This window comes from Mercurialis annua, linkage group LG8 (genome assembly GCF_937616625.2).
Source record: "Mercurialis annua linkage group LG8, ddMerAnnu1.2, whole genome shotgun sequence".
Taxonomy (NCBI): Eukaryota; Viridiplantae; Streptophyta; class Magnoliopsida; order Malpighiales; family Euphorbiaceae; genus Mercurialis; species Mercurialis annua.
In genome coordinates this window covers 12,844,687-12,859,049 of record NC_065577.1, presented here as the reverse complement: position 1 = coordinate 12,859,049, position 14,363 = coordinate 12,844,687, and the positions used below count along the sequence as shown (strand labels likewise).

Below are 14,363 nucleotides of genomic sequence, written 5' to 3'. Positions count from 1 at the left end.
TCACCTGAAAGACATCAAAAGTGAGGGATCAGTATTTGGGAAAATACTGAGTGAGTTTGCATATTACTAACAGTATTATAAAAAGAAACATAACATCGCATACTTAAAACATATGAAAATAATATAATATTCTCAAGCGATAGATCCGATTGAAACCCTGAATTTGAACTCCTAACCTCTTATATGCATATCATTTCCATATCGAATCATTTCATATCCAATGGTCCGGCCCGGGATAACTCAACCGCGTTAGCCGCGACTGTAATACCCCAAAAATTTAATTATCTAATTGGACCACGTGTCCAGTTTTGAGTCGCCGGAGTGGCGATATCGGACCGAAGAATTGAAATAAATTATAATGGATAAGCCTTAAATAGGTTGTTTTCAAGGATGTTATTTTGAGAGAAGAATAATATACTGTAATTCAAAACTTGAAATTGAAAAAAAAAGGAAAAATGGTAAGAAAAGTCGTAAAATAAAGTGCAGGTACTAAATTGGTAACTTAGCCAATTAGCTCTCGAGAATCGAAAATTATAAGTTTCAACGGGAAAAATGTTAATTCTTGGGTCGTATTATTTATTAGATATAAATAATACGTATACAAATTGGTTAAAAGGTTAATTGATTAAACGATGGACTAAATTAGAGTAGACGATGGACTAAACGATGGACTAAACGATGGATTAAATGATGTATCCAGTCAGTAGAGTCAATTAGAGTATTGGTTTTTGGAGGAGCTTATCAGATGGTTCTGCAGAAAAGCTAATAGGAAGAGTATTTTCTCCAACATCTGAAGGGGTCACGGTAGCTGCTGTAATGGATTCTTTGTGGAATGCAAGAAATAGAAAAATATTTATGAAGGAAGATAGTACATCGAGCAGCATAATGAAAAGGATCAAAGACATTTTTCTTGACAAGTTTAACCTATATAGCTCTAGTAGAATATTGAATGATGTTATTAGTGTAATTCAGCATCTTTAATTTTTTTGCTTGGCTGTATTCTCTTTGATTTCAGTCAATAAGTATTAATGCAGAAAATTACAAGTATAAAATACTGCAAATTAAGTAATGTGATATAAAATAGAGTATCGATTCAACAAAAATTCATTTAGTACTAGGCAAATAAACTAATTTATTATTTAAACAATAAATTATAATTTTGATATTTTAATTAAATTAAACTAATGAAAACAAATAAAAATCCACTAGAAGAAACTAGCTTTTTTACAAAGGAAAAATATAGTCGCAGATTCATTATTTCTAGCCGCAATTTACTTATAGGAGAGTTAAAATCCGGTCGTATGTGGTCTTAATAGATTTCGCCGCAAAAAGTATTTATAAAGATAAAATAATAACCGCTCGTAATATAAATTGCGAAGGTTAATTTACCCTTAACAAAAAGAGATCACTACTAACAACCGCATTTTAAATGTTATTATTGTCTTTATACCTTCGTAATTATATAGAGCAAATGCGCCAAAAAAACCTTCGTAATGTCATAAAATTGCATTAAAAATAGTTATTTGCGATCACTAGCTTAAATAGAACTTAAACAAATAACATTTTTTTATAATCAATTATCACAAAGAAAATAAATTAATTTTTTTATTAAAAATGAACAAAATATAAAAAATTATATTTATAGATAAAATATCATCATTCAAAAAATGGATATACATTAAAAGTTAATATCCTACAAAAATGGAAATTAGTGACGATTTGCTCTCCAACGCCTAATCAATTGTATCAAAAATGTTTTTTCCGGTAATCTAGCATTTGTTTTGAGCCTTGTGGCTGTGTTGTGGCCTTTGGGCCTAGAGTTTTGGTATTTCTCTATTTAGCAATATAAATTTGAAGAATTTGCACAAAATACTCTATTTTTAGATTTATTTGTTTTAAATACCTAAATTTTAAAAATTTATATTTTTACTATTTTTTTGTAATGTTTCTATCTTTACCCCAATTAAAATTTTAACTTATTAGCATTTTTACTCCACTTATGTAAAACACATGTGCATTTTTATTTTTTTTATTTTTTTCTCTTTTTTTCTTTTCTCTCTCTTCTTTTCTCTTTCTTCTCTTCTCTCTTTTTCTTCTTCTTCTTCTTCTTCTTCTTTCCTTTCTCTGCAATTTTCTTTTTACGATTTTTTTTTCATTTTAATTAAATTTCTTAACAAATTCAAGATAAAAAAGAATTCATTATGAAAAATTCTACCAAATTCGTCTCAAGAAATAACAAAATTTTCCGTCATCGCTATCGCCATCATTGATTTTGTTTTTCTTCAGAATGTTCTTCTTCTTCTTCTTTCTATGTTGTTTGAATTATAATATCGTTTTTTGGTAATTTTTTTCAATTTTGTTTTTTGAAAAAATCATTTTTTCTTCATTAATGATGTTATGACATGGTTTTCAAACGTTTTTAAATTAATTTTAGGAAATGTTGGAAACTGTTTTTTCGAAACTGTTTTATACTGTTTGAAACCTTTGTAAACGGTTTGAAACTGTTTGAAACTGTTATTGTTTAGACTGTTTGAAAGTGTTTTTTTAAGACTGTTTTATACTCTTTGAAACCTTTGTAAATGGTTTGAAACTGTTATTTTTGTGACTGTTTTATAGTGTTTTTAGAAACCGTTCTAAATTGTTTGAAACCTTTGTAAACTGTTTGAAACCTTTGTAAACTGTTTGAAACATTTTTAAATTGTTTGAAATTGTTCTTAGATAAAGGTTGCAAATTGTGTTTTATAAAACTGTTTAAAACCTTTATAAACTGTTTGAAACCATTGTAAACTGTTTGAAGCTGTTTTTTTGGAAACTGTTTGATACGCTTGGAAAGTGTTTGAAACCATTGTATAATTTTTTTTAAATGATAATATTTTAAAAATTATATGAAACTGTTTGAAACTGCATTTGAAACTGTATTTGAAACAGTTAGAAACCGTTTTTAATAAAGCAAATAAATAAAAATTATCAGTTTTGTTTGTTTTTGGAGAAAATTATGATCGTTGAATTTTAATTTCAAGTGAAATTTGACGCGATTTTGATTACGAATTAAAAATTCGAGCGGATCGGAAAATAGATTTGAAACTAACAGTAAATCTATATAAAATAAAAAAAATCACAAACATTAATTTCCTAAAATATTATGAGCTGAAGATTAGACTTGATTTGTTGATTTTTTTAAAAATTAAACGGAAAAAATGAAGAAAAGAAGAAGAAGAAGACACTGTAAACAAGTGGAGTAATTTTTAGGTATAAAAACAAATAGGACAGGGTATAAAAATAATTGACTGATACGGGTAGGTAAGTAAGTCAAGTCCAAAAATTGTAGTAGGTAATTGCTAATTTTTTATTTATTTAGGTATTTCCCTAATTCTCTCTATAAATTTTCTCTTTTGGTGATTTAACAAAAAACAAATTGCAGAAAATACTCCGTTTTTTAAAAATCTTTGTAAAAATACTTCGTTTTTGAAAATTTATTTTTTTTACTTTTTTTCGAAAATTTATTTTTTTACTCTGAAAATTTGTAAAAATACTATTTAAACTGTATTTGAAACTGTTTTTTAGAAACCGTTTGAAACTCTATTTGAAACTGTTTTTGAAAACGGTTTCAAATTATTTTTAAGTAAACCGTTATAAACCATTTGAAACTTTATTATAAACTATTTTTGAAACAGTTTATAAAACAGTTTCAAATTGTATTTTTTTAAACCGTTTGAAATTCTATTTGAAACTGTATGCGAAAAGTTTTGTAAAACGGTTTCAAATTGTATTTTTTGAAACTGTTCGCAACTGTTTGAAACTGTTTGCAACTGTTTGAAACTGCGGAATAAAAAAATAAATATTTAGATTTTTTAGGTACAGTTGCAAACTTTAAGTTTATGAGTTAAATTTTGCAAATATTTTTAGTTTTTTAGGTAATTTTTTAAACTTCCCAAAAATTAATTGTATCAAAAATTACAATTTTGTGACGTTCTTTCAAATAACGTCTTAAATGGCACACTGCTAATTCTTATTTTTTGTTCTCGTCATTTGTATTGTATTGCGGAAAAATCATACTCTCTCCGTTCTGTTTAAGAAGTCTCATATTCCCTTTTATGATGTCCCATTTAAAAAGTCTCGTTACTATTTTTGAAATGTTTTTCCATTGCATTACCCTATTTTACCCTTATTTTTAGTTATCTTAAAAGACATATATGGAAAATTTCACTATCATTAATAGGGGCAAAACATGAAAAAACATAAAATGACAAGAATAATTAATATTTTCTTAATCTGTGTGTAAGTCAAATGAGAAATTTAAAATGGGATGGACGGAGTATATTTTATGATGAATTGTAACATTTATAAAAGTTAATCAATAGTCACGTAAAGAAAACATCACAAAAAACTGATATTACAAAAATATAAGCTGGACGGTTGAACCGCAAATTGCTAAACTGGACGGTCCAAATGCACCCTATAAACCGAAAATCCGGTCCAACCGTATTAAACAGTATCAAACCGTTATAACGCTTTGAATCAGTGAACTGCTCAAACTTAAGAAACCGTCCGGTTTAAATTTTAAACCACATGTTTAAGAGAAAATATACCAGAATTTAGGACTTCTATTAAAAAAATTGTAAATATATGATGATTTCACTCTTTTATAGCCGCAATTTTCATTTCCCTTCTTCAAAATAATACGATATCTTCTTTACAAATAAGATAAAATCTCAAATTTCTTCATCAATCAACACTAATTAAAGACCAAAAGAAATAAATGCATGAAGAGGATGAAATTTAAACAAGAGTAAATGATGGTTGTGAGGCTGCGATGTAAACAAGAAAATGAAGATGGAGATGGCGGCTGCGGCAAAGTAATGAACAATGTAGAGATAGCTGCTAGTTAGTGGTGTTAGGTTTCAAATTCGGGCTTTTTACACAAACAACCTACTTTGCCAATTTCTTAACTTTTATACGGGTCCAAGTTTGCCTTTTCTAAACTACCATGTACAGCCTATTTTATTACTTTCATACGGATTCTATATATTAAACCCTAATAGCATACAAATCATAACTTCATTTATTTTCTCTTTCCTCATCATTCAATTCTCTCTTCCTCTCAGCTCATCTTTCTCTCGTTTCCTCTCAGCTCATCGTTTCCTCTCAGCTCATCGTTTCCTCTCAGCTCAGATTTAAACAAATAAATCTGTCAACATACATCATTATTCTACCTCAGTTTCTAATCGCGAACTGATTTTGATAAACTTCATCAGCTATCTCCCTCAATTCGACATCTTCATCTTCAAATTACGAAGAAGCAACACCTAGATCTTAATTTCAAGCGAAACAATTAAGATAATTCAAGTTCAGATTTAATTTCTTGCTGTTGACTTTAATTTTCTTAAATTTACAGTTTAATTAGATTAATCAACAGAATATCATTATTAAGTAAAGAATTAAATATAAAAATAAAATATAAACATGAAACTGTTTTGATTTCAGTTTTCATGTTGATTTTGTTTCAGGAATGAATAGTATTGCAGTTTTTGTTCAGTAGAATGGTTTTTGGAATGATAAGCTGAAATACACAGATTTTGCTGTTAAATGACTTCTAATTCCAACAGATTGTAGCATGCAACATCTTGAAGAATTACTAGTCAAACAACTACAAATAGATTTAGAAGACACAAATATGCAAATCAAATATCAGGTATTTTAATACTTATAAATTTACAAATACTTGTTAAAATTTATATTGACGAATATAATTAGTATAAAATTGATGTATTTTGGTTGACATGTTGTTGACTTTATGTTGATAAGTTATTGATATCTTTTTGTTTTAATTATATTAATTTTTTCCTTATGTTGACATATTGTTGATGTGTTGTTGATATGTTGTTGATATGTTGTTGATTTTTGCATAAACACTTCTTTTTTTTTAAACTCATATCCAGGTTAAAGAAGACTATCCACCAATAATAATACAAGATGATGATGCTTTAAATTTCTACTTTAAGATGAAAGGAAAATCATCAGACCCAACACACTTCCCAATCTGCATTGAAATTGAACAAAAAATAAAAGATCTATCATTGTATGTATCATCATCGAGATCAACACACCAGAATGTCAACAGAAATTCAACAGTCTGTGAACTCCAAGAGAATTCAACAAATGTTGATAATTCCAATTCAGTTTCAAATATGTTTCAGTATGCAATGGACATGGGAAATCTGTTAGATGAGGATCAAGAAGTGCAGAGTCCTTACGTAGAAAGTACGATCATTAATGAAATAAAGGCGACAGAAATTGAAGAAGGTCAAAAATACAAAGACAAGAGCACACTAAAGACTATATTAAGCATTTACGCGAGCAATAATCATTTTCAGTTCAGATCTTACAAGTCGTGCAAAATTGAGTACATAGCAATATGCAATGAGCCTGACTGTGAATGGAAATTGAGAGCGTCGAGAAATAAAAAATCAATTGTATTCATTGTGCGAAAATTTAACAATGTACACACTTGCAAAGTTGGGGAAAGGATGGCCGATAAAAGGCAGGCAACATATAATTTGGTTGGAAACTTCATAAAGGATAAGTACTCAAACTTCAAGACTGTTTACACGCCTGCCGATATTATTAGAGATATGAAGAAAGAATATGGAGTCGAACTAAGCTACCAAACAGCATGGAGATCAAAAGAGAGGGGATTAGATCTCACGAGAGGACATCCGGCTGATTCATACAAATTACTGCTTTCTTATCTACACGCGCTGAAAACAACAAATCCCGGGTCTGTTGCTGAATTGGAAACAAGAGAAGACATATTTCTTTATGTTTTCATATCGTTGAATGCATCAATTAAATGATGGGGTTTTTGCAAGCCGATAATTGTAGTCGATGGTACGTTCCTCAAAGCAGCTTATGGAGGAACTCTTCTAACGGCAGCGACTCAAGATGCAGCAGATAAAATTTTTCCTCTTGCATTTTGTGTGGTAGATTCTGAAAATGATGTTTCGTGGGAGTGGTTCTTTAACAAACTTAGAGAAACATTCGGCGTGAGGGAAGGAATGTGCATTATCTCGGATCGACATGATAATATTAAAAAAGCAATTGAAAACGTATTCCCGGAAGCACATCATGGGATTTGTACATACCATCTTTTCAACAATGTCAAGGCAAGATATAGAAGAGCGAAAGGTGAAATCAGAGAACAATATTTTGGGGCAGCCAAAGCTTACACGCTTGAGCAGTTTGAAAAATACATGGCGGAACTTGAGAAATTTGACCCCAAAATAAGGGAGTACCTCACTAAAGTGGGTTTCAAAAAATGGACGACAGTCCATTCCACCAGCAATAGGTATTCAACAATGACTTCAAACATTGCAGAATCTTTAAATGCAACAAACATAGCTGCAAGAGAACTGCCCATAACGACGATGCTCGAATTTCTACGTTCGCTTGTGCAAAAGTGGACTCATGCAAATGGAAACTGTGCAAGATCATTAAAAACAAATATGATAAAAGTGGCTGAGGATATATTGAATGAAAGCTACATTCGATCTCTGAATCTGACGGTAAACCCATTTTCAAAACTATTGTGTTGTTGACATGTTGTTGATTTCCTGTTGCTTTCCTGTTGATGTGGATGATCAAAAATTGGTTTTCTAACTCAATTCTTTTTTCTCAGGTAAGCCCTGCAAATGACAATATATATACTGTCACTAAAACAAAAACTCCCTTCTCGGTCAATTTGGACACACAGACATGCTGCTGCAGAAGATTTCAAACAGACAAAATAACGTGCCCGCACGCAGTTGCTGTAATCAGGAAATACAACAAAGATCCTTTGTTCTATTGTTCATAGTACATCATGAAGGAGACGTATGTCAACACGTACATTCACACTGTGTATCCAATGACGAATAAGTCAACATGGAATACACCTCAAGAAGTAAAAGATATAATCGTGCTGCCTCCAGAATCAAGAACAAAATCGGGGAGACCGAAGAAGAAACGCATAATGGGAGGACATGAAAAAAGGTCAAAGAATACATGCACGGTTTGCAAGAAGGGTCACAATAAAAAAACATGTAGACGATGACTATAATTACAGACAGATTTATTTCTTTCAAATTAAATTGTTGTGTTTGAATTTCATATTTTTTTTTTATTTAGGAATTTGACTGACATTTTTAATTTTATGTTGATATCATGTTGATATATTGTTGATATGGTGTTGATGGAAAATTGATTTTTAAACTTTTTAAGAAAAAGTAAAATTAGTGTTAAAATGCTGTGTTGATAGCCTGATGACATTCTGTTGATTTGACTTCTATAAACTAATATTTCATTTTACGAATTTTATGAATAAGTAAGCATTCATTGTTGATATCATGTTGCCAACATGTTGATATGGTGTTGATGAAAAGTTGATATTCAAGCTTTTTTAGAAAAAGTAAAATTAGTGTTAAAATGCTATGTTGATAGCCTGATGACATTCTGTTGATATGACTTCTATTAACTAATATTTACTTCAATGTTGATGTCATGTTGCCAAAATGTTGACTTCATGTTGACATCATGTTGATATAATTGTATTAATTATTTTAAAGAACACTAAAATTACAACAAAATTCAAAGTAACTGAATCAAATAAAAGAAATTATCAGTAAACTGTTCAAACAATATGAAAAAACAAAAAGAATAATTCAGATACCAAACATATTTAAAAACAAACAAAATAACTGAAAATAAACCCAAAGACAAGAATTCCCAAAATATTAACACCTAATGAGAAACATTATTCCTCCTCAGTTCTCTTCGAAGCTGGACGGTTCCTTCAACGTCACTTTTATAATCAGTTTCTATCTTCCACTTCGCATAAGAAATCAAGCCTTGACAAAGTTGATTCCGGTACCTTTCCATTTCATCTCCCAAAAATGACGAAGTAATCGGCTTGCCGTGAATTAGATACTCCGCAAACAAATAAGTAAAAGCACCACAATCACTATAATATTTAAAAAGAAAATTTAACAAATTAGAAAAAGGTATTAAAATCAAATGAAAACATAAAGGAAAACAGAATAGAAACAGTTACCTCTTAATTTGAACTAGCACTTCAGCAACATTTTCATAAGAGAAAGGAGAATATTTGCTGTCGAAACTAGAAGATAAGGCAAATGATATAGAATCATTCCTAGACGAATAGAAGTTCATTTATTTCAAAAAAACAGGAAGATAGTGCATAAAAGCTCCTATCATTTTTTCAATATTTGCTTCAATCTTTTCAGTCTTGTAGGAATTGTAGACATACACCTTGCATTCTTCAAAATTAACCCGCACGAGAAACCAATGATTTGGGTCTAAGATGATTACGGGACATAGAAGCTCATTCACATCCAACCAACTCTTATTATATCGACAGCCTCCTCCCTTATAGTATTCAAGAATGGAGTTTCCAGACGTAACTTTAAATTCAGCACAACCAGACGCAACGTACGAAAAATATTCTGCTACAAAAATCTGACTGAAAATGGAATTCGTAGTACAAAACTTCATCTTGTTGTCAAACAGCAATTTAATCTTCTTCCTCAAGTAGTAAAAGATAACATCGATATGCTGTAACGTACAGAAAAAAGTATAAAAAAATAGTAAACAAAAACAAATGTCAACATAAAATTAAAACAATTAAAAACCACTTACAGAAGTAGATAGTTCTCCACCACAGAAATTCAAAATGTGAAAAAAAATCTTCTTCGTAATTAAATCACCGCCAATATCGAAAGGAGGACTAATTACATCATATTTTTCAGTAAGCGAACTACAAAACGTACAAAAAAGAAAAATAGTCAACAAATGTTGATGCAAATCTATAAACTAAGAAACAACAATAATATAGTTCTATTACCAAGTTTTCTTATTCCATCCTTGCTCAATCCAGTTAAAAGTTTCCATGTCTCTAAATGCATCAAGTTCAGTGTACTCAATATCAAGCAAGGGACATGGAGCTTCATTATAAGGCAATCGGTCTACAATAAATAAGGAAACAAAATCAAAAAAAAAACATATTCTAAACAGAAACATACAAAAAAATACTTATGTTGACAAGATATTGATATCATGTTGACATCAATGATAACGACTGTTTCACAAAAGTTGATTTCATGTTGACATCATGTTGACATAATGTGGATATCATGTGGACATGATGTTGACATCAATGATGCAGGATGATATCAACATCAACAAATTAATAAAAAGGACAATTTAACAATCACCTAAAGTATTTCAATTCATCAAAAACACAAAATACATAAGTACTTACTAGTATGACCAGGTCCTTGACTCGAAGAAGCAAGATCACGGCTCCTACAATGAGACGCAACTTGTTCGTCCAACTGAGTTAATTGGGAATCCGTTAAAAAAATATCTTCTCCCTTCAATTTTTTTAACAAGTATAAACAGTTAATAACAATAATAAAGTACACTTTAAATACAATGAAAAACCACAAATACCTCATTCATGTCCAAATTTGTATCAAAATCAACCCCAGAAACATCGTCTGTAGCTTGTTCAATCTTCCTTTCACCACATGACATCAACATTAAATGAAACATTAGTTTATAGAAGTCATATCAACAGAATGTCATCAGGCTATCAACATAGCATTTTAACACTAATTTTACTTTTTCTAAAAAAGCTTGAATATCAACTTTTCATCAACACCATATCAACATGTTGGCAACATGATATCAACAATGAATGCTTACTTATTCATAAAATTCATAAAATAAAATATTAGTTTATAGAAGTCAAATCAACAGAATGTCATCAGGCTATCAACACAGCATTTTAACACTAATTTTACTTTTTCTTAAAAAGTTTGAAAATATTAGTTTATAGAAGTCATATCAACAGAATATTAGTTGGCAACATGACATCAACATTAAATTAAACATTAGTTTATAGAAGTCATATCAACAGAATGTCATCAGGCTATACACATAGCATTTTAACACTAATTTTACTTTTTCTAAAAAAGCTTGAATATCAACTTTTCATCAACACCATATCAACATGTTGGCAACATGATATCAACAATGAATGCTTACTTATTCATAAAATTCGTAAAATGAAATATTAGTTTATAGAAGTCAAATCAACAGAATGTCATCAGGCTATCAACACAGCATTTTAACACTAATTTTACTTTTTCTTAAAAAGTTTAAAAGTCAATTTTCCATCAACACCATCTCAACAATATATCAACATGATATCAACATAAAATTAAAAATGTCAGTCAAATTCCTAATAAAAAAAAATATGAAATTTAAACACAACAATTTAATTTGAAAGAAATAAATCTGTCTGTAATTATAGTCATCGTCTACATGTTTATTTATTGTGACCCTTCTTGCAAACCGTGCATGTATTCTTTGACCTTTTTTCATGTCCTCCCATTATGCGTTTCTTCTTCGGTCTCCCCGATTTTGTTCTTGATTCTGGAGGCAGCACGATTATATCTTTTACTTCTTGAGGTGTATTCCATGTTGACTTATTCGTCATTGGATACACAGTGTGAATGTACGTGTTGACATACGTCTCCTTCATGATGTACTATGAACAATAGAACAAAGGATCTTTGTTGTATTTCTTGATTACAGCAACTGCGTGCGGGCACGTTATTTTGTCTGTTTGAAATCTTCTGCAACAGCATGTCTGTGTGTCCAAATTGACCGAGAAGGGAGTTTTTGTTTTAGTGAGAAAAAAAATTGAGTTAGAAAACCAATTTTTGGTCATCCACATCACCAGGAAATCAACAACATGTCAACAAAACCATAGTTTTGAAAATGGGTTTAGCGTCAGATTCAGAGATCGAATGTAGCTTTCATTCAATATATCCTCAGCCACTTTTATCATATTTGTTTTTAATGATCTTGCACAGTTTCCATTTGCATGAGTCCACTTTTGCACAAGCGAACGTAGAAATTCGAGCATCGTCGTTATGGGCAGTTCTCTTGCAGCTATGTTTGTTGCATTTAAAGATTCTGCAATGTTTGAAGTCATTGTTGAATACCTATTGCTGGTGGAATGGACTGTCGTCCATTTTTTGAAACCCACTTTAGTGAGGTACTCCCTTATTTTGGGGTCAAATTTGTCAAGTTCCGCCATGTATTTTTCAAACTGCTCAAGCGTGTAAGCTTTGGCTGCCCCAAAATATTGTTCTCTGATTTCACCTTTCGCTCTTCTATATCTTGCCTTGACATTGTTGAAAAGATGGTATGTACAAATCCCATGATGTGCTTCCGGGAATACCTTTTCAATTGCTTTGTTAATATTGTCATGTCAATCCGAGATAATGCACATTCCTTCCATCACGCCGAATGTTTCTCTAAATTTGTTAAAAAAACCACTCCCACGAAGCATCATTTTCAAAATCTACCACACAAAATGCAAGAGGAAAAATTTTATTTGCTGCATCTTGAGTCGCTGCCGTTAGAAGAGTTCCTCCGTAAGCTGCTTTAAGGAACGTACCGTCCACTACAATTATTGGCTTGCAAAAACCCCATCCTCTAATTGATGCATTCAACGATATAAAAACATAAAGAAATCTGTCTTCTCTTGTTTCTAATTCAGCAACAGACCCGGGATTTGTTGTTTTCAGCGCGTGTAGATAAGAAGGCAGTAATTTGTATTAATCAGCCGGATGTCCTCTCGTGAGCTCTAATCCCCTCTCTTTTGATCTCCATGCTGTTTGGTAGCTTAGTTCGACTCCATATTCTTTCTTCATATCTCTAATAATATCGGCAGGCATGTAAACAGTCTTGAAGTTTGAGTACTTATCCTTTATGAAGTTTCCAACCAAATCATACGTTGCCTGCCTTTTATCGGCCATCCTTTCCCCAACTTTGCAAGTGTGTACATTGTTAAATTTTCGCACAATGAATACACTTTATTTTTTATTTCTCGACGCTCTCAATTTCCATTCACAGTCAGGCTCATTGCATATTGCTATGTACTCAATTTTGCACGACTTGTAAGATCTGAACTGAAAATGATTGTTGATCGCGTAAATGCTTAATATAGTCTTTAGTGTGCTCTTGTCTTTGTATTTTTGACCTTCTTCAATTTCTGTCATCTTTATTTCATTAATGATCGTAATTTCTACGTAAGGACTCTGCACTTCTTGATCCTCATCTAACAGATTTCATGTCCATTGCATACTGAAACATATTTGAAACTGAATTGGAATTATCAACATTTGTTGAATTCTCTTGGAGTTCACAAACTGTTGAATTTTTGTTGACATTTTGGTGTGTTGATCTCGATGATAATACATACAACGATATATCTCTTATTTTTTGTTCAATTTCAATGCATAGTGGGAAGTGTGTTGGATCTGATGATTTTCCTTTCATCTTAAAGTAGAAATTTAAAGCATCATCATCTTGTATTATTATTGGTGGATAGTCTGCTTTAACCTGTATAATAGTAAAAAAAACAAGAGTTTATGCATAAATCAACAATATATCAACAACAAATCAACAAGATGTCAACATAAGGAAGATAATAAATGCAATCTTTGGAAAATTCATAAAACAACTAGATATCAACAATTCATCAACATAAAGTCAGCAACATGTTTAACCAAAATATATCAATTTTATACTAATTATACTCTATCAATATAAATTTTAACAAGTATTTGTAAATTTATAAGTATTATTATACCTGATGCTTGATTTGCATGTTTGTCTCTTCTACATTTATTTATAGCTGTTTGGCTAATAATTCTTTAAAATGTTGCATGCTACAATATGTTGGAATTAGAAGCCCTTTAGCAGCAAAGTCTGTGTATTGCAGCTTATTATTCTAAAAACCATTGTATTGAATAAAAACTGTAATACTATCCATTCCTGAATCAAAATCAACATGAAAAGTAAAATCAACACAGTTTCATGTTTATATTTTTATTTTTATATTTTATATTTTAGTAATAATGTCATTCTGTTGATTAATGTAATCAAATTATAAATTTAACAAAATTAAAGTAAACAGCAAGAAATTAAATCTGAACTTGAATTATTTAACTGTTTCTTTTCAGATTAAGATCTAGGTCTTACTTCTTTGTAATTTGAAGTTCAAGACGTCGAATTGATGGAGATAGCTGATGAAGTTTATCAGAATCAGTTCGTAATTGAAAACTGATGTAGAATAACGATGAATGTTGACAGATTAATTTGTTTAAATCGGAGCTGAGGGGAAACGATGAGCTGAGAGGAAACGATGAGCTGAGAGGAAAAGAGAGAAAGATGAGCTGAGAGGAAGAGAGAATTGAATGATGAGCAGAGAGAAAATAAATGAGGTTATGATT

At 30.6% G+C, this 14,363-nt stretch overlaps 2 protein-coding genes across 2 annotated transcripts; both read left to right on the top strand.

Moving 5' to 3' along the window:
* Positions 1-4,793: 4,793 nt before the first annotated feature.
* Positions 4,794-7,284, top strand: LOC126661650 (uncharacterized). The gene is made up of 6 exons (XM_050355504.1): positions 4,794-4,884; positions 5,508-5,516; positions 5,607-5,692; positions 5,940-6,821; positions 6,870-7,057; positions 7,164-7,284. Exons 1-6 carry the CDS (start codon positions 4,794-4,796, stop codon positions 7,282-7,284), a joined length of 1,377 nt encoding a protein of 458 aa, XP_050211461.1.
* A 34-nt stretch (positions 7,285-7,318) lies between these two features.
* Positions 7,319-8,006, top strand: LOC126659942 (uncharacterized). The gene is made up of 2 exons (XM_050353273.1): positions 7,319-7,562; positions 7,676-8,006. The coding sequence occupies exons 1-2, from the start codon at positions 7,356-7,358 to the stop codon at positions 7,850-7,852; spliced, it is 384 nt and encodes a 127-aa protein (XP_050209230.1). The 5' UTR covers positions 7,319-7,355; the 3' UTR covers positions 7,853-8,006.
* Positions 8,007-14,363: the final 6,357 nt, after the last annotated feature.

Coding starts and splice junctions, on each gene's coding strand:
- LOC126661650 (XM_050355504.1), top strand. CDS start 4,794: ATGATGGTTGTGAGGCTGCGATGTAAACAAGAAAATGAAGATGGAGAT. Junction 5,693..5,939: donor ATATGCAAATCAAATATCAG/GTATTTTAATAC, acceptor ACTCATATCCAG/GTTAAAGAAGACTATCCACC. Junction 6,822..6,869: donor GAGAAGACATATTTCTTTAT/GTTTTCATATCG, acceptor GGTTTTTGCAAG/CCGATAATTGTAGTCGATGG.
- LOC126659942 (XM_050353273.1), top strand. CDS start 7,356: ATGACTTCAAACATTGCAGAATCTTTAAATGCAACAAACATAGCTGCA. Junction 7,563..7,675: donor TTCGATCTCTGAATCTGACG/GTAAACCCATTT, acceptor CTTTTTTCTCAG/GTAAGCCCTGCAAATGACAA.